Raw genomic sequence first — 18,935 nt, 5'->3', positions numbered from 1 at the left:
GGACAACGCCAGTCTCTGCCGTAGGGTCAGGAGCAACGAGCGCCTCGGGTGTCGGTTCGAGGGCCACTCAGCCGTCCTCTGGAGTCGTATCAGGGACAGCGGGAGTGCCAGCTGGAGCCGCGGGGACCACTGTCTCAGCCGGCGGGCTGAGCGGAGCGACCAGCGCCTCCGCTTTAGGCTCAGGCACAAGCGGACCGTCGCCTGCAGCGGCATCCGGGGCACCGGGAGGAACGTCCGCTGAAGCGGTAGGAACCACCGGAGCAGGAGGTGAAGTGACAGGAACAGCTGGAGTCCCCGGCGCAGGCTCCCGGGCCACTGAAGCATCGTCCGGCGTACCAGGGAGGACGGGAGCGTCGTCTGCAGTACCAGGGGCAACGGTGTCATCAGCTGGACTGCCAGCAACGACTCGGGTCTCCGTGGCAGGCGCAGGGACCACTGGACCAGCCGCTGGAGGAGAATCACGGGCCACAGGACCGGGAGAGGGAGGCTCGTCCACCGCTGGGTCGCCAGGTGCTGCTACCGGGACCAGTGGAGCGGGGGCCTCTGGGACAGCTGCGCCAGCTGTCACAGGCTCGGGGGCAGCTGCCCCATCATCTGGAGGAGCAGCGACCACCGTTGCTGCAGGGTCGGGAACAAGCGGACCTGCAGGTGAGGAAGGAGCGAGGACAAGTGGCTCACCGTCCGGAGCGGCTGGGACAACGCCAGTCTCTGCCGTAGGGTCAGGAGCAACGAGCGCCTCGGGTGTCGGTTCGAGGGCCACTCAGCCGTCCTCTGGAGTCGTATCAGGGACAGCGGGAGTGCCAGCTGGAGCCGCGGGGACCACTGTCTCAGCCGGCGGGCTGAGCGGAGCGACCAGCGCCTCCGCTTTAGGCTCAGGCACAAGCGGACCGTCGCCTGCAGCGGCATCCGGGGCACCGGGAGGAACGTCCGCTGAAGCGGTAGGAACCACCGGAGCAGGAGGTGAAGTGACAGGAACAGCTGGAGTCCCCGGCGCAGGCTCCCGGGCCACTGAAGCATCGTCCGGCGTACCAGGGAGGACGGGAGCGTCGTCTGCAGTACCAGGGGCAACGGTGTCATCAGCTGGACTGCCAGCAACGACTCGGGTCTCCGTGGCAGGCGCAGGGACCACTGGACCAGCCGCTGGAGGAGAATCACGGGCCACAGGACCGGGAGAGGGAGGCTCGTCCACCGCTGGGTCGCCAGGTGCTGCTACCGGGACCAGTGGAGCGGGGGCCTCTGGGACAGCTGCGCCAGCTGTCACAGGCTCGGGGGCAGCTGCCCCATCATCTGGAGGAGCAGCGACCACCGTTGCTGCAGGGTCGGGAACAAGCGGACCTGCAGGTGAGGAAGGAGCGAGGACAAGTGGCTCACCGTCCGGAGCGGCTGGGACAACGCCAGTCTCTGCCGTAGGGTCAGGAGCAACGAGCGCCTCGGGTGTCGGTTCGAGGGCCACTCAGCCGTCCTCTGGAGTCGTATCAGGGACAGCGGGAGTGCCAGCTGGAGCCGCGGGGACCACTGTCTCAGCCGGCGGGCTGAGCGGAGCGACCAGCGCCTCCGCTTTAGGCTCAGGCACAAGCGGACCGTCGCCTGCAGCGGCATCCGGGGCACCGGGAGGAACGTCCGCTGAAGCGGTAGGAACCACCGGAGCAGGAGGTGAAGTGACAGGAACAGCTGGAGTCCCCGGCGCAGGCTCCCGGGCCACTGAAGCATCGTCCGGCGTACCAGGGAGGACGGGAGCGTCGTCTGCAGTACCAGGGGCAACGGTGTCATCAGCTGGACTGCCAGCAACGACTCGGGTCTCCGTGGCAGGCGCAGGGACCACTGGACCAGCCGCTGGAGGAGAATCACGGGCCACAGGACCGGGAGAGGGAGGCTCGTCCACCGCTGGGTCGCCAGGTGCTGCTACCGGGACCAGTGGAGCGGGGGCCTCTGGGACAGCTGCGCCAGCTGTCACAGGCTCGGGGGCAGCTGCCCCATCATCTGGAGGAGCAGCGACCACCGTTGCTGCAGGGTCGGGAACAAGCGGACCTGCAGGTGAGGAAGGAGCGAGGACAAGTGGCTCACCGTCCGGAGCGGCTGGGACAACGCCAGTCTCTGCCGTAGGGTCAGGAGCAACGAGCGCCTCGGGTGTCGGTTCGAGGGCCACTCAGCCGTCCTCTGGAGTCGTATCAGGGACAGCGGGAGTGCCAGCTGGAGCCGCGGGGACCACTGTCTCAGCCGGCGGGCTGAGCGGAGCGACCAGCGCCTCCGCTTTAGGCTCAGGCACAAGCGGACCGTCGCCTGCAGCGGCATCCGGGGCACCGGGAGGAACGTCCGCTGAAGCGGTAGGAACCACCGGAGCAGGAGGTGAAGTGACAGGAACAGCTGGAGTCCCCGGCGCAGGCTCCCGGGCCACTGAAGCATCGTCCGGCGTACCAGGGAGGACGGGAGCGTCGTCTGCAGTACCAGGGGCAACGGTGTCATCAGCTGGACTGCCAGCAACGACTCGGGTCTCCGTGGCAGGCGCAGGGACCACTGGACCAGCCGCTGGAGGAGAATCACGGGCCACAGGACCGGGAGAGGGAGGCTCGTCCACCGCTGGGTCGCCAGGTGCTGCTACCGGGACCAGTGGAGCGGGGGCCTCTGGGACAGCTGCGCCAGCTGTCACAGGCTCGGGGGCAGCTGCCCCATCATCTGGAGGAGCAGCGACCACCGTTGCTGCAGGGTCGGGAACAAGCGGACCTGCAGGTGAGGAAGGAGCGAGGACAAGTGGCTCACCGTCCGGAGCGGCTGGGACAACGCCAGTCTCTGCCGTAGGGTCAGGAGCAACGAGCGCCTCGGGTGTCGGTTCGAGGGCCACTCAGCCGTCCTCTGGAGTCGTATCAGGGACAGCGGGAGTGCCAGCTGGAGCCGCGGGGACCACTGTCTCAGCCGGCGGGCTGAGCGGAGCGACCAGCGCCTCCGCTTTAGGCTCAGGCACAAGCGGACCGTCGCCTGCAGCGGCATCCGGGGCACCGGGAGGAACGTCCGCTGAAGCGGTAGGAACCACCGGAGCAGGAGGTGAAGTGACAGGAACAGCTGGAGTCCCCGGCGCAGGCTCCCGGGCCACTGAAGCATCGTCCGGCGTACCAGGGAGGACGGGAGCGTCGTCTGCAGTACCAGGGGCAACGGTGTCATCAGCTGGACTGCCAGCAACGACTCGGGTCTCCGTGGCAGGCGCAGGGACCACTGGACCAGCCGCTGGAGGAGAATCACGGGCCACAGGACCGGGAGAGGGAGGCTCGTCCACCGCTGGGTCGCCAGGTGCTGCTACCGGGACCAGTGGAGCGGGGGCCTCTGGGACAGCTGCGCCAGCTGTCACAGGCTCGGGGGCAGCTGCCCCATCATCTGGAGGAGCAGCGACCACCGTTGCTGCAGGGTCGGGAACAAGCGGACCTGCAGGTGAGGAAGGAGCGAGGACAAGTGGCTCACCGTCCGGAGCGGCTGGGACAACGCCAGTCTCTGCCGTAGGGTCAGGAGCAACGAGCGCCTCGGGTGTCGGTTCGAGGGCCACTCAGCCGTCCTCTGGAGTCGTATCAGGGACAGCGGGAGTGCCAGCTGGAGCCGCGGGGACCACTGTCTCAGCCGGCGGGCTGAGCGGAGCGACCAGCGCCTCCGCTTTAGGCTCAGGCACAAGCGGACCGTCGCCTGCAGCGGCATCCGGGGCACCGGGAGGAACGTCCGCTGAAGCGGTAGGAACCACCGGAGCAGGAGGTGAAGTGACAGGAACAGCTGGAGTCCCCGGCGCAGGCTCCCGGGCCACTGAAGCATCGTCCGGCGTACCAGGGAGGACGGGAGCGTCGTCTGCAGTACCAGGGGCAACGGTGTCATCAGCTGGACTGCCAGCAACGACTCGGGTCTCCGTGGCAGGCGCAGGGACCACTGGACCAGCCGCTGGAGGAGAATCACGGGCCACAGGACCGGGAGAGGGAGGCTCGTCCACCGCTGGGTCGCCAGGTGCTGCTACCGGGACCAGTGGAGCGGGGGCCTCTGGGACAGCTGCGCCAGCTGTCACAGGCTCGGGGGCAGCTGCCCCATCATCTGGAGGAGCAGCGACCACCGTTGCTGCAGGGTCGGGAACAAGCGGACCTGCAGGTGAGGAAGGAGCGAGGACAAGTGGCTCACCGTCCGGAGCGGCTGGGACAACGCCAGTCTCTGCCGTAGGGTCAGGAGCAACGAGCGCCTCGGGTGTCGGTTCGAGGGCCACTCAGCCGTCCTCTGGAGTCGTATCAGGGACAGCGGGAGTGCCAGCTGGAGCCGCGGGGACCACTGTCTCAGCCGGCGGGCTGAGCGGAGCGACCAGCGCCTCCGCTTTAGGCTCAGGCACAAGCGGACCGTCGCCTGCAGCGGCATCCGGGGCACCGGGAGGAACGTCCGCTGAAGCGGTAGGAACCACCGGAGCAGGAGGTGAAGTGACAGGAACAGCTGGAGTCCCCGGCGCAGGCTCCCGGGCCACTGAAGCATCGTCCGGCGTACCAGGGAGGACGGGAGCGTCGTCTGCAGTACCAGGGGCAACGGTGTCATCAGCTGGACTGCCAGCAACGACTCGGGTCTCCGTGGCAGGCGCAGGGACCACTGGACCAGCCGCTGGAGGAGAATCACGGGCCACAGGACCGGGAGAGGGAGGCTCGTCCACCGCTGGGTCGCCAGGTGCTGCTACCGGGACCAGTGGAGCGGGGGCCTCTGGGACAGCTGCGCCAGCTGTCACAGGCTCGGGGGCAGCTGCCCCATCATCTGGAGGAGCAGCGACCACCGTTGCTGCAGGGTCGGGAACAAGCGGACCTGCAGGTGAGGAAGGAGCGAGGACAAGTGGCTCACCGTCCGGAGCGGCTGGGACAACGCCAGTCTCTGCCGTAGGGTCAGGAGCAACGAGCGCCTCGGGTGTCGGTTCGAGGGCCACTCAGCCGTCCTCTGGAGTCGTATCAGGGACAGCGGGAGTGCCAGCTGGAGCCGCGGGGACCACTGTCTCAGCCGGCGGGCTGAGCGGAGCGACCAGCGCCTCCGCTTTAGGCTCAGGCACAAGCGGACTGTCGCCTGCAGCGGCATCCGGGGCACCGGGAGGAACGTCCGCTGAAGCGGTAGGAACCACCGGAGCAGGAGGTGAAGTGACAGGAACAGCTGGAGTCCCCGGCGCAGGCTCCCGGGCCACTGAAGCATCGTCCGGCGTACCAGGGAGGACGGGAGCGTCGTCTGCAGTACCAGGGGCAACGGTGTCATCAGCTGGACTGCCAGCAACGACTCGGGTCTCCGTGGCAGGCGCAGGGACCACTGGACCAGCCGCTGGAGGAGAATCACGGGCCACAGGACCGGGAGAGGGAGGCTCGTCCACCGCTGGGTCGCCAGGTGCTGCTACCGGGACCAGTGGAGCGGGGGCCTCTGGGACAGCTGCGCCAGCTGTCACAGGCTCGGGGGCAGCTGCCCCATCATCTGGAGGAGCAGCGACCACCGTTGCTGCAGGGTCGGGAACAAGCGGACCTGCAGGTGAGGAAGGAGCGAGGACAAGTGGCTCACCGTCCGGAGCGGCTGGGACAACGCCAGTCTCTGCCGTAGGGTCAGGAGCAACGAGCGCCTCGGGTGTCGGTTCGAGGGCCACTCAGCCGTCCTCTGGAGTCGTATCAGGGACAGCGGGAGTGCCAGCTGGAGCCGCGGGGACCACTGTCTCAGCCGGCGGGCTGAGCGGAGCGACCAGCGCCTCCGCTTTAGGCTCAGGCACAAGCGGACCGTCGCCTGCAGCGGCATCCGGGGCACCGGGAGGAACGTCCGCTGAAGCGGTAGGAACCACCGGAGCAGGAGGTGAAGTGACAGGAACAGCTGGAGTCCCCGGCGCAGGCTCCCGGGCCACTGAAGCATCGTCCGGCGTACCAGGGAGGACGGGAGCGTCGTCTGCAGTACCAGGGGCAACGGTGTCATCAGCTGGACTGCCAGCAACGACTCGGGTCTCCGTGGCAGGCGCAGGGACCACTGGACCAGCCGCTGGAGGAGAATCACGGGCCACAGGACCGGGAGAGGGAGGCTCGTCCACCGCTGGGTCGCCAGGTGCTGCTACCGGGACCAGTGGAGCGGGGGCCTCTGGGACAGCTGCGCCAGCTGTCACAGGCTCGGGGGCAGCTGCCCCATCATCTGGAGGAGCAGCGACCACCGTTGCTGCAGGGTCGGGAACAAGCGGACCTGCAGGTGAGGAAGGAGCGAGGACAAGTGGCTCACCGTCCGGAGCGGCTGGGACAACGCCAGTCTCTGCCGTAGGGTCAGGAGCAACGAGCGCCTCGGGTGTCGGTTCGAGGGCCACTCAGCCGTCCTCTGGAGTCGTATCAGGGACAGCGGGAGTGCCAGCTGGAGCCGCGGGGACCACTGTCTCAGCCGGCGGGCTGAGCGGAGCGACCAGCGCCTCCGCTTTAGGCTCAGGCACAAGCGGACTGTCGCCTGCAGCGGCATCCGGGGCACCGGGAGGAACGTCCGCTGAAGCGGTAGGAACCACCGGAGCAGGAGGTGAAGTGACAGGAACAGCTGGAGTCCCCGGCGCAGGCTCCCGGGCCACTGAAGCATCGTCCGGCGTACCAGGGAGGACGGGAGCGTCGTCTGCAGTACCAGGGGCAACGGTGTCATCAGCTGGACTGCCAGCAACGACTCGGGTCTCCGTGGCAGGCGCAGGGACCACTGGACCAGCCGCTGGAGGAGAATCACGGGCCACAGGACCGGGAGAGGGAGGCTCGTCCACCGCTGGGTCGCCAGGTGCTGCTACCGGGACCAGTGGAGCGGGGGCCTCTGGGACAGCTGCGCCAGCTGTCACAGGCTCGGGGGCAGCTGCCCCATCATCTGGAGGAGCAGCGACCACCGTTGCTGCAGGGTCGGGAACAAGCGGACCTGCAGGTGAGGAAGGAGCGAGGACAAGTGGCTCACCGTCCGGAGCGGCTGGGACAACGCCAGTCTCTGCCGTAGGGTCAGGAGCAACGAGCGCCTCGGGTGTCGGTTCGAGGGCCACTCAGCCGTCCTCTGGAGTCGTATCAGGGACAGCGGGAGTGCCAGCTGGAGCCGCGGGGACCACTGTCTCAGCCGGCGGGCTGAGCGGAGCGACCAGCGCCTCCGCTTTAGGCTCAGGCACAAGCGGACCGTCGCCTGCAGCGGCATCCGGGGCACCGGGAGGAACGTCCGCTGAAGCGGTAGGAACCACCGGAGCAGGAGGTGAAGTGACAGGAACAGCTGGAGTCCCCGGCGCAGGCTCCCGGGCCACTGAAGCATCGTCCGGCGTACCAGGGAGGACGGGAGCGTCGTCTGCAGTACCAGGGGCAACGGTGTCATCAGCTGGACTGCCAGCAACGACTCGGGTCTCCGTGGCAGGCGCAGGGACCACTGGACCAGCCGCTGGAGGAGAATCACGGGCCACAGGACCGGGAGAGGGAGGCTCGTCCACCGCTGGGTCGCCAGGTGCTGCTACCGGGACCAGTGGAGCGGGGGCCTCTGGGACAGCTGCGCCAGCTGTCACAGGCTCGGGGGCAGCTGCCCCATCATCTGGAGGAGCAGCGACCACCGTTGCTGCAGGGTCGGGAACAAGCGGACCTGCAGGTGAGGAAGGAGCGAGGACAAGTGGCTCACCGTCCGGAGCGGCTGGGACAACGCCAGTCTCTGCCGTAGGGTCAGGAGCAACGAGCGCCTCGGGTGTCGGTTCGAGGGCCACTCAGCCGTCCTCTGGAGTCGTATCAGGGACAGCGGGAGTGCCAGCTGGAGCCGCGGGGACCACTGTCTCAGCCGGCGGGCTGAGCGGAGCGACCAGCGCCTCCGCTTTAGGCTCAGGCACAAGCGGACCGTCGCCTGCAGCGGCATCCGGGGCACCGGGAGGAACGTCCGCTGAAGCGGTAGGAACCACCGGAGCAGGAGGTGAAGTGACAGGAACAGCTGGAGTCCCCGGCGCAGGCTCCCGGGCCACTGAAGCATCGTCCGGCGTACCAGGGAGGACGGGAGCGTCGTCTGCAGTACCAGGGGCAACGGTGTCATCAGCTGGACTGCCAGCAACGACTCGGGTCTCCGTGGCAGGCGCAGGGACCACTGGACCAGCCGCTGGAGGAGAATCACGGGCCACAGGACCGGGAGAGGGAGGCTCGTCCACCGCTGGGTCGCCAGGTGCTGCTACCGGGACCAGTGGAGCGGGGGCCTCTGGGACAGCTGCGCCAGCTGTCACAGGCTCGGGGGCAGCTGCCCCATCATCTGGAGGAGCAGCGACCACCGTTGCTGCAGGGTCGGGAACAAGCGGACCTGCAGGTGAGGAAGGAGCGAGGACAAGTGGCTCACCGTCCGGAGCGGCTGGGACAACGCCAGTCTCTGCCGTAGGGTCAGGAGCAACGAGCGCCTCGGGTGTCGGTTCGAGGGCCACTCAGCCGTCCTCTGGAGTCGTATCAGGGACAGCGGGAGTGCCAGCTGGAGCCGCGGGGACCACTGTCTCAGCCGGCGGGCTGAGCGGAGCGACCAGCGCCTCCGCTTTAGGCTCAGGCACAAGCGGACCGTCGCCTGCAGCGGCATCCGGGGCACCGGGAGGAACGTCCGCTGAAGCGGTAGGAACCACCGGAGCAGGAGGTGAAGTGACAGGAACAGCTGGAGTCCCCGGCGCAGGCTCCCGGGCCACTGAAGCATCGTCCGGCGTACCAGGGAGGACGGGAGCGTCGTCTGCAGTACCAGGGGCAACGGTGTCATCAGCTGGACTGCCAGCAACGACTCGGGTCTCCGTGGCAGGCGCAGGGACCACTGGACCAGCCGCTGGAGGAGAATCACGGGCCACAGGACCGGGAGAGGGAGGCTCGTCCACCGCTGGGTCGCCAGGTGCTGCTACCGGGACCAGTGGAGCGGGGGCCTCTGGGACAGCTGCGCCAGCTGTCACAGGCTCGGGGGCAGCTGCCCCATCATCTGGAGGAGCAGCGACCACCGTTGCTGCAGGGTCGGGAACAAGCGGACCTGCAGGTGAGGAAGGAGCGAGGACAAGTGGCTCACCGTCCGGAGCGGCTGGGACAACGCCAGTCTCTGCCGTAGGGTCAGGAGCAACGAGCGCCTCGGGTGTCGGTTCGAGGGCCACTCAGCCGTCCTCTGGAGTCGTATCAGGGACAGCGGGAGTGCCAGCTGGAGCCGCGGGGACCACTGTCTCAGCCGGCGGGCTGAGCGGAGCGACCAGCGCCTCCGCTTTAGGCTCAGGCACAAGCGGACCGTCGCCTGCAGCGGCATCCGGGGCACCGGGAGGAACGTCCGCTGAAGCGGTAGGAACCACCGGAGCAGGAGGTGAAGTGACAGGAACAGCTGGAGTCCCCGGCGCAGGCTCCCGGGCCACTGAAGCATCGTCCGGCGTACCAGGGAGGACGGGAGCGTCGTCTGCAGTACCAGGGGCAACGGTGTCATCAGCTGGACTGCCAGCAACGACTCGGGTCTCCGTGGCAGGCGCAGGGACCACTGGACCAGCCGCTGGAGGAGAATCACGGGCCACAGGACCGGGAGAGGGAGGCTCGTCCACCGCTGGGTCGCCAGGTGCTGCTACCGGGACCAGTGGAGCGGGGGCCTCTGGGACAGCTGCGCCAGCTGTCACAGGCTCGGGGGCAGCTGCCCCATCATCTGGAGGAGCAGCGACCACCGTTGCTGCAGGGTCGGGAACAAGCGGACCTGCAGGTGAGGAAGGAGCGAGGACAAGTGGCTCACCGTCCGGAGCGGCTGGGACAACGCCAGTCTCTGCCGTAGGGTCAGGAGCAACGAGCGCCTCGGGTGTCGGTTCGAGGGCCACTCAGCCGTCCTCTGGAGTCGTATCAGGGACAGCGGGAGTGCCAGCTGGAGCCGCGGGGACCACTGTCTCAGCCGGCGGGCTGAGCGGAGCGACCAGCGCCTCCGCTTTAGGCTCAGGCACAAGCGGACCGTCGCCTGCAGCGGCATCCGGGGCACCGGGAGGAACGTCCGCTGAAGCGGTAGGAACCACCGGAGCAGGAGGTGAAGTGACAGGAACAGCTGGAGTCCCCGGCGCAGGCTCCCGGGCCACTGAAGCATCGTCCGGCGTACCAGGGAGGACGGGAGCGTCGTCTGCAGTACCAGGGGCAACGGTGTCATCAGCTGGACTGCCAGCAACGACTCGGGTCTCCGTGGCAGGCGCAGGGACCACTGGACCAGCCGCTGGAGGAGAATCACGGGCCACAGGACCGGGAGAGGGAGGCTCGTCCACCGCTGGGTCGCCAGGTGCTGCTACCGGGACCAGTGGAGCGGGGGCCTCTGGGACAGCTGCGCCAGCTGTCACAGGCTCGGGGGCAGCTGCCCCATCATCTGGAGGAGCAGCGACCACCGTTGCTGCAGGGTCGGGAACAAGCGGACCTGCAGGTGAGGAAGGAGCGAGGACAAGTGGCTCACCGTCCGGAGCGGCTGGGACAACGCCAGTCTCTGCCGTAGGGTCAGGAGCAACGAGCGCCTCGGGTGTCGGTTCGAGGGCCACTCAGCCGTCCTCTGGAGTCGTATCAGGGACAGCGGGAGTGCCAGCTGGAGCCGCGGGGACCACTGTCTCAGCCGGCGGGCTGAGCGGAGCGACCAGCGCCTCCGCTTTAGGCTCAGGCACAAGCGGACCGTCGCCTGCAGCGGCATCCGGGGCACCGGGAGGAACGTCCGCTGAAGCGGTAGGAACCACCGGAGCAGGAGGTGAAGTGACAGGAACAGCTGGAGTCCCCGGCGCAGGCTCCCGGGCCACTGAAGCATCGTCCGGCGTACCAGGGAGGACGGGAGCGTCGTCTGCAGTACCAGGGGCAACGGTGTCATCAGCTGGACTGCCAGCAACGACTCGGGTCTCCGTGGCAGGCGCAGGGACCACTGGACCAGCCGCTGGAGGAGAATCACGGGCCACAGGACCGGGAGAGGGAGGCTCGTCCACCGCTGGGTCGCCAGGTGCTGCTACCGGGACCAGTGGAGCGGGGGCCTCTGGGACAGCTGCGCCAGCTGTCACAGGCTCGGGGGCAGCTGCCCCATCATCTGGAGGAGCAGCGACCACCGTTGCTGCAGGGTCGGGAACAAGCGGACCTGCAGGTGAGGAAGGAGCGAGGACAAGTGGCTCACCGTCCGGAGCGGCTGGGACAACGCCAGTCTCTGCCGTAGGGTCAGGAGCAACGAGCGCCTCGGGTGTCGGTTCGAGGGCCACTCAGCCGTCCTCTGGAGTCGTATCAGGGACAGCGGGAGTGCCAGCTGGAGCCGCGGGGACCACTGTCTCAGCCGGCGGGCTGAGCGGAGCGACCAGCGCCTCCGCTTTAGGCTCAGGCACAAGCGGACCGTCGCCTGCAGCGGCATCCGGGGCACCGGGAGGAACGTCCGCTGAAGCGGTAGGAACCACCGGAGCAGGAGGTGAAGTGACAGGAACAGCTGGAGTCCCCGGCGCAGGCTCCCGGGCCACTGAAGCATCGTCCGGCGTACCAGGGAGGACGGGAGCGTCGTCTGCAGTACCAGGGGCAACGGTGTCATCAGCTGGACTGCCAGCAACGACTCGGGTCTCCGTGGCAGGCGCAGGGACCACTGGACCAGCCGCTGGAGGAGAATCACGGGCCACAGGACCGGGAGAGGGAGGCTCGTCCACCGCTGGGTCGCCAGGTGCTGCTACCGGGACCAGTGGAGCGGGGGCCTCTGGGACAGCTGCGCCAGCTGTCACAGGCTCGGGGGCAGCTGCCCCATCATCTGGAGGAGCAGCGACCACCGTTGCTGCAGGGTCGGGAACAAGCGGACCTGCAGGTGAGGAAGGAGCGAGGACAAGTGGCTCACCGTCCGGAGCGGCTGGGACAACGCCAGTCTCTGCCGTAGGGTCAGGAGCAACGAGCGCCTCGGGTGTCGGTTCGAGGGCCACTCAGCCGTCCTCTGGAGTCGTATCAGGGACAGCGGGAGTGCCAGCTGGAGCCGCGGGGACCACTGTCTCAGCCGGCGGGCTGAGCGGAGCGACCAGCGCCTCCGCTTTAGGCTCAGGCACAAGCGGACCGTCGCCTGCAGCGGCATCCGGGGCACCGGGAGGAACGTCCGCTGAAGCGGTAGGAACCACCGGAGCAGGAGGTGAAGTGACAGGAACAGCTGGAGTCCCCGGCGCAGGCTCCCGGGCCACTGAAGCATCGTCCGGCGTACCAGGGAGGACGGGAGCGTCGTCTGCAGTACCAGGGGCAACGGTGTCATCAGCTGGACTGCCAGCAACGACTCGGGTCTCCGTGGCAGGCGCAGGGACCACTGGACCAGCCGCTGGAGGAGAATCACGGGCCACAGGACCGGGAGAGGGAGGCTCGTCCACCGCTGGGTCGCCAGGTGCTGCTACCGGGACCAGTGGAGCGGGGGCCTCTGGGACAGCTGCGCCAGCTGTCACAGGCTCGGGGGCAGCTGCCCCATCATCTGGAGGAGCAGCGACCACCGTTGCTGCAGGGTCGGGAACAAGCGGACCTGCAGGTGAGGAAGGAGCGAGGACAAGTGGCTCACCGTCCGGAGCGGCTGGGACAACGCCAGTCTCTGCCGTAGGGTCAGGAGCAACGAGCGCCTCGGGTGTCGGTTCGAGGGCCACTCAGCCGTCCTCTGGAGTCGTATCAGGGACAGCGGGAGTGCCAGCTGGAGCCGCGGGGACCACTGTCTCAGCCGGCGGGCTGAGCGGAGCGACCAGCGCCTCCGCTTTAGGCTCAGGCACAAGCGGACCGTCGCCTGCAGCGGCATCCGGGGCACCGGGAGGAACGTCCGCTGAAGCGGTAGGAACCACCGGAGCAGGAGGTGAAGTGACAGGAACAGCTGGAGTCCCCGGCGCAGGCTCCCGGGCCACTGAAGCATCGTCCGGCGTACCAGGGAGGACGGGAGCGTCGTCTGCAGTACCAGGGGCAACGGTGTCATCAGCTGGACTGCCAGCAACGACTCGGGTCTCCGTGGCAGGCGCAGGGACCACTGGACCAGCCGCTGGAGGAGAATCACGGGCCACAGGACCGGGAGAGGGAGGCTCGTCCACCGCTGGGTCGCCAGGTGCTGCTACCGGGACCAGTGGAGCGGGGGCCTCTGGGACAGCTGCGCCAGCTGTCACAGGCTCGGGGGCAGCTGCCCCATCATCTGGAGGAGCAGCGACCACCGTTGCTGCAGGGTCGGGAACAAGCGGACCTGCAGGTGAGGAAGGAGCGAGGACAAGTGGCTCACCGTCCGGAGCGGCTGGGACAACGCCAGTCTCTGCCGTAGGGTCAGGAGCAACGAGCGCCTCGGGTGTCGGTTCGAGGGCCACTCAGCCGTCCTCTGGAGTCGTATCAGGGACAGCGGGAGTGCCAGCTGGAGCCGCGGGGACCACTGTCTCAGCCGGCGGGCTGAGCGGAGCGACCAGCGCCTCCGCTTTAGGCTCAGGCACAAGCGGACCGTCGCCTGCAGCGGCATCCGGGGCACCGGGAGGAACGTCCGCTGAAGCGGTAGGAACCACCGGAGCAGGAGGTGAAGTGACAGGAACAGCTGGAGTCCCCGGCGCAGGCTCCCGGGCCACTGAAGCATCGTCCGGCGTACCAGGGAGGACGGGAGCGTCGTCTGCAGTACCAGGGGCAACGGTGTCATCAGCTGGACTGCCAGCAACGACTCGGGTCTCCGTGGCAGGCGCAGGGACCACTGGACCAGCCGCTGGAGGAGAATCACGGGCCACAGGACCGGGAGAGGGAGGCTCGTCCACCGCTGGGTCGCCAGGTGCTGCTACCGGGACCAGTGGAGCGGGGGCCTCTGGGACAGCTGCGCCAGCTGTCACAGGCTCGGGGGCAGCTGCCCCATCATCTGGAGGAGCAGCGACCACCGTTGCTGCAGGGTCGGGAACAAGCGGACCTGCAGGTGAGGAAGGAGCGAGGACAAGTGGCTCACCGTCCGGAGCGGCTGGGACAACGCCAGTCTCTGCCGTAGGGTCAGGAGCAACGAGCGCCTCGGGTGTCGGTTCGAGGGCCACTCAGCCGTCCTCTGGAGTCGTATCAGGGACAGCGGGAGTGCCAGCTGGAGCCGCGGGGACCACTGTCTCAGCCGGCGGGCTGAGCGGAGCGACCAGCGCCTCCGCTTTAGGCTCAGGCACAAGCGGACCGTCGCCTGCAGCGGCATCCGGGGCACCGGGAGGAACGTCCGCTGAAGCGGTAGGAACCACCGGAGCAGGAGGTGAAGTGACAGGAACAGCTGGAGTCCCCGGCGCAGGCTCCCGGGCCACTGAAGCATCGTCCGGCGTACCAGGGAGGACGGGAGCGTCGTCTGCAGTACCAGGGGCAACGGTGTCATCAGCTGGACTGCCAGCAACGACTCGGGTCTCCGTGGCAGGCGCAGGGACCACTGGACCAGCCGCTGGAGGAGAATCACGGGCCACAGGACCGGGAGAGGGAGGCTCGTCCACCGCTGGGTCGCCAGGTGCTGCTACCGGGACCAGTGGAGCGGGGGCCTCTGGGACAGCTGCGCCAGCTGTCACAGGCTCGGGGGCAGCTGCCCCATCATCTGGAGGAGCAGCGACCACCGTTGCTGCAGGGTCGGGAACAAGCGGACCTGCAGGTGAGGAAGGAGCGAGGACAAGTGGCTCACCGTCCGGAGCGGCTGGGACAACGCCAGTCTCTGCCGTAGGGTCAGGAGCAACGAGCGCCTCGGGTGTCGGTTCGAGGGCCACTCAGCCGTCCTCTGGAGTCGTATCAGGGACAGCGGGAGTGCCAGCTGGAGCCGCGGGGACCACTGTCTCAGCCGGCGGGCTGAGCGGAGCGACCAGCGCCTCCGCTTTAGGCTCAGGCACAAGCGGACCGTCGCCTGCAGCGGCATCCGGGGCACCGGGAGGAACGTCCGCTGAAGCGGTAGGAACCACCGGAGCAGGAGGTGAAGTGACAGGAACAGCTGGAGTCCCCGGCGCAGGCTCCCGGGCCACTGAAGCATCGTCCGGCGTACCAGGGAGGACGGGAGCGTCGTCTGCAGTACCAGGGGCAACGGTGTCATCAGCTGGACTGCCAGCAACGACTCGGGTCTCCGTGGCAGGCGCAGGGACCACTGGACCAGCCGCTGGAGGAGAATCACGGGCCACAGGACCGGGAGAGGGAGGCTCGTCCACCGCTGGGTCGCCAGGTGCTGCTACCGGGACCAGTGGAGCGGGGGCCTCTGGGACAGCTGCGCCAGCTGTCACAGGCTCGGGGGCAGCTGCCCCATCATCTGGAGGAGCAGCGACCACCGTTGCTGCAGGGTCGGGAACAAGCGGACCTGCAGGTGAGGAAGGAGCGAGGACAAGTGGCTCACCGTCCGGAGCGGCTGGGACAACGCCAGTCTCTGCCGTAGGGTCAGGAGCAACGAGCGCCTCGGGTGTCGGTTCGAGGGCCACTCAGCCGTCCTCTGGAGTCGTATCAGGGACAGCGGGAGTGCCAGCTGGAGCCGCGGGGACCACTGTCTCAGCCGGCGGGCTGAGCGGAGCGACCAGCGCCTCCGCTTTAGGCTCAGGCACAAGCGGACCGTCGCCTGCAGCGGCATCCGGGGCACCGGGAGGAACGTCCGCTGAAGCGGTAGGAACCACCGGAGCAGGAGGTGAAGTGACAGGAACAGCTGGAGTCCCCGGCGCAGGCTCCCGGGCCACTGAAGCATCGTCCGGCGTACCAGGGAGGACGGGAGCGTCGTCTGCAGTACCAGGGGCAACGGTGTCATCAGCTGGACTGCCAGCAACGACTCGGGTCTCCGTGGCAGGCGCAGGGACCACTGGACCAGCCGCTGGAGGAGAATCACGGGCCACAGGACCGGGAGAGGGAGGCTCGTCCACCGCTGGGTCGCCAGGTGCTGCTACCGGGACCAGTGGAGCGGGGGCCTCTGGGACAGCTGCGCCAGCTGTCACAGGCTCGGGGGCAGCTGCCCCATCATCTGGAGGAGCAGCGACCACCGTTGCTGCAGGGTCGGGAACAAGCGGACCTGCAGGTGAGGAAGGAGCGAGGACAAGTGGCTCACCGTCCGGAGCGGCTGGGACAACGCCAGTCTCTGCCGTAGGGTCAGGAGCAACGAGCGCCTCGGGTGTCGGTTCGAGGGCCACTCAGCCGTCCTCTGGAGTCGTATCAGGGACAGCGGGAGTGCCAGCTGGAGCCGCGGGGACCACTGTCTCAGCCGGCGGGCTGAGCGGAGCGACCAGCGCCTCCGCTTTAGGCTCAGGCACAAGCGGACCGTCGCCTGCAGCGGCATCCGGGGCACCGGGAGGAACGTCCGCTGAAGCGGTAGGAACCACCGGAGCAGGAGGTGAAGTGACAGGAACAGCTGGAGTCCCCGGCGCAGGCTCCCGGGCCACTGAAGCATCGTCCGGCGTACCAGGGAGGACGGGAGCGTCGTCTGCAGTACCAGGGGCAACGGTGTCATCAGCTGGACTGCCAGCAACGACTCGGGTCTCCGTGGCAGGCGCAGGGACCACTGGACCAGCCGCTGGAGGAGAATCACGGGCCACAGGACCGGGAGAGGGAGGCTCGTCCACCGCTGGGTCGCCAGGTGCTGCTACCGGGACCAGTGGAGCGGGGGCCTCTGGGACAGCTGCGCCAGCTGTCACAGGCTCGGGGGCAGCTGCCCCATCATCTGGAGGAGCAGCGACCACCGTTGCTGCAGGGTCGGGAACAAGCGGACCTGCAGGTGAGGAAGGAGCGAGGACAAGTGGCTCACCGTCCGGAGCGGCTGGGACAACGCCAGTCTCTGCCGTAGGGTCAGGAGCAACGAGCGCCTCGGGTGTCGGTTCGAGGGCCACTCAGCCGTCCTCTGGAGTCGTATCAGGGACAGCGGGAGTGCCAGCTGGAGCCGCGGGGACCACTGTCTCAGCCGGCGGGCTGAGCGGAGCGACCAGCGCCTCCGCTTTAGGCTCAGGCACAAGCGGACCGTCGCCTGCAGCGGCATCCGGGGCACCGGGAGGAACGTCCGCTGAAGCGGTAGGAACCACCGGAGCAGGAGGTGAAGTGACAGGAACAGCTGGAGTCCCCGGCGCAGGCTCCCGGGCCACTGAAGCATCGTCCGGCGTACCAGGGAGGACGGGAGCGTCGTCTGCAGTACCAGGGGCAACGGTGTCATCAGCTGGACTGCCAGCAACGACTCGGGTCTCCGTGGCAGGCGCAGGGACCACTGGACCAGCCGCTGGAGGAGAATCACGGGCCACAGGACCGGGAGAGGGAGGCTCGTCCACCGCTGGGTCGCCAGGTGCTGCTACCGGGACCAGTGGAGCGGGGGCCTCTGGGACAGCTGCGCCAGCTGTCACAGGCTCGGGGGCAGCTGCCCCATCATCTGGAGGAGCAGCGACCACCGTTGCTGCAGGGTCGGGAACAAGCGGACCTGCAGGTGAGGAAGGAGCGAGGACAAGTGGCTCACCGTCCGGAGCGGCTGGGACAACGCCAGTCTCTGCCGTAGGGTCAGGAGCAACGAGCGCCTCGGGTGTCGGTTCGAGGGCCACTCAGCCGTCCTCTGGAGTCGTATCAGGGACAGCGGGAGTGCCAGCTGGAGCCGCGGGGACCACTGTCTCAGCCGGCGGGCTGAGCGGAGCGACCAGCGCCTCCGCTTTAGGCTCAGGCACAAGCGGACCGTCGCCTGCAGCGGCATCCGGGGCACCGGGAGGAACGTCCGCTGAAGCGGTAGGAACCACCGGAGCAGGAGGTGAAGTGACAGGAACAGCTGGAGTCCCCGGCGCAGGCTCCCGGGCCACTGAAGCATCGTCCGGCGTACCAGGGAGGACGGGAGCGTCGTCTGCAGTACCAGGGGCAACGGTGTCATCAGCTGGACTGCCAGCAACGACTCGGGTCTCCGTGGCAGGCGCAGGGACCACTGGACCAGCCGCTGGAGGAGAATCACGGGCCACAGGACCGGGAGAGGGAGGCTCGTCCACCGCTGGGTCGCCAGGTGCTGCTACCGGGACCAGTGGAGCGGGGGCCTCTGGGACAGCTGCGCCAGCTGTCACAGGCTCGGGGGCAGCTGCCCCATCATCTGGAGGAGCAGCGACCACCGTTGCTGCAGGGTCGGGAACAAGCGGACCTGCAGGTGAGGAAGGAGCGAGGACAAGTGGCTCACCGTCCGGAGCGGCTGGGACAACGCCAGTCTCTGCCGTAGGGTCAGGAGCAACGAGCGCCTCGGGTGTCGGTTCGAGGGCCACTCAGCCGTCCTCTGGAGTCGTATCAGGGACAGCGGGAGTGCCAGCTGGAGCCGCGGGGACCACTGTCTCAGCCGGCGGGCTGAGCGGAGCGTCTAACAAGGAAAAAATTGTCACTACTGAAATAGATGTTTCAAGAGGTTAGCCTTTTTTTTCTCAGTCTTATATTTTTATACATCTTTTTTTGTTTTAAAATCGTTAACTTCTTATCATAAATTTAGAGAATGGAAAGGGTCCTGAGTTCTCTCCACGTATGCTGAATGTGAGAGTCTCAAACCTGTGTTTGTTGTGTTTTCATGGTCACTGTTCTCTTCATGTGGTGCCCTGTTACTTATGGTTGCAGAGGTAGATCTTTACCATATGTGGTGAAGGCATTCTGCTGGTCGGCCAATGCCTACAAGTCCCCATTTCTTTCATGCAGTGTGCCATATTCCCATCACCCTTCGTAACATCTATCACTTTTACCTGCTTATTATGCTCTTCATTCACAGCAAGTCTCCAACTACTAGGACGCAAGCTACATTATGCGAGGGATCTTTGAATATTCTCTGCACTGACAATCCAAGGGCGTAAAACAATAGTTCACGAAAGAAAATTTCTTCAGAAATCTTAATCAAATGATGAAATATATACTTATTTCGAAGGTTCAGTTTGTTTGCTCTGCTAGATCTAGTTCATGGACCTCCAAGCCAGGTAGGATAGACTAAATAAATTCACCGTAGCATGGTGTTTGAGTCATGGAGGTTTATTTTAAATCCTTGAGTATCAAAGCAGCTCAAGTAATTGGTCATATTTTAGAAAGATGAACGCATCATGTGTCTTTTTTATCCTTCAGGTCAGTCTGTCACACCAG

At 67.2% G+C, this 18,935-nt stretch overlaps 1 protein-coding gene across 1 annotated transcript in view; it reads left to right on the top strand.

Moving 5' to 3' along the window:
• Nucleotides 1-18,935, top strand: part of MUC19 (mucin 19, oligomeric) — a 102,540-nt gene that overhangs the window by 58,911 nt on the left and 24,694 nt on the right. The window contains exons 56-82 of the mRNA XM_074375911.1: nucleotides 178-245; nucleotides 718-925; nucleotides 1,564-1,631; nucleotides 2,104-2,311; nucleotides 2,950-3,017; nucleotides 3,490-3,697; nucleotides 4,336-4,403; nucleotides 4,876-5,083; nucleotides 5,722-5,789; nucleotides 6,262-6,469; nucleotides 7,108-7,175; nucleotides 7,648-7,855; nucleotides 8,494-8,561; nucleotides 9,034-9,241; nucleotides 9,880-9,947; nucleotides 10,420-10,627; nucleotides 11,266-11,333; nucleotides 11,806-12,013; nucleotides 12,652-12,719; nucleotides 13,192-13,399; nucleotides 14,038-14,105; nucleotides 14,578-14,785; nucleotides 15,424-15,491; nucleotides 15,964-16,171; nucleotides 16,810-16,877; nucleotides 17,350-17,557; nucleotides 17,757-18,222. Of these exons, the coding sequence (XP_074232012.1) occupies nucleotides 178-245; nucleotides 718-925; nucleotides 1,564-1,631; nucleotides 2,104-2,311; nucleotides 2,950-3,017; nucleotides 3,490-3,697; nucleotides 4,336-4,403; nucleotides 4,876-5,083; nucleotides 5,722-5,789; nucleotides 6,262-6,469; nucleotides 7,108-7,175; nucleotides 7,648-7,855; nucleotides 8,494-8,561; nucleotides 9,034-9,241; nucleotides 9,880-9,947; nucleotides 10,420-10,627; nucleotides 11,266-11,333; nucleotides 11,806-12,013; nucleotides 12,652-12,719; nucleotides 13,192-13,399; nucleotides 14,038-14,105; nucleotides 14,578-14,785; nucleotides 15,424-15,491; nucleotides 15,964-16,171; nucleotides 16,810-16,877; nucleotides 17,350-17,557; nucleotides 17,757-18,222 (4,054 nt within the window). The remainder of the gene's footprint in view (nucleotides 1-177; nucleotides 246-717; nucleotides 926-1,563; nucleotides 1,632-2,103; nucleotides 2,312-2,949; nucleotides 3,018-3,489; nucleotides 3,698-4,335; nucleotides 4,404-4,875; nucleotides 5,084-5,721; nucleotides 5,790-6,261; nucleotides 6,470-7,107; nucleotides 7,176-7,647; nucleotides 7,856-8,493; nucleotides 8,562-9,033; nucleotides 9,242-9,879; nucleotides 9,948-10,419; nucleotides 10,628-11,265; nucleotides 11,334-11,805; nucleotides 12,014-12,651; nucleotides 12,720-13,191; nucleotides 13,400-14,037; nucleotides 14,106-14,577; nucleotides 14,786-15,423; nucleotides 15,492-15,963; nucleotides 16,172-16,809; nucleotides 16,878-17,349; nucleotides 17,558-17,756; nucleotides 18,223-18,935) is intronic.

The sequence above is a fragment of the Camelus bactrianus genome, chromosome 12 (genome assembly GCF_048773025.1).
Source record: "Camelus bactrianus isolate YW-2024 breed Bactrian camel chromosome 12, ASM4877302v1, whole genome shotgun sequence".
Lineage (NCBI taxonomy): Eukaryota > Metazoa > Chordata > Mammalia > Artiodactyla > Camelidae > Camelus > Camelus bactrianus.
The sequence above is the reverse complement of the archived record's forward strand: the minus strand, read 5'-3'. Positions and strand labels throughout refer to the sequence as shown.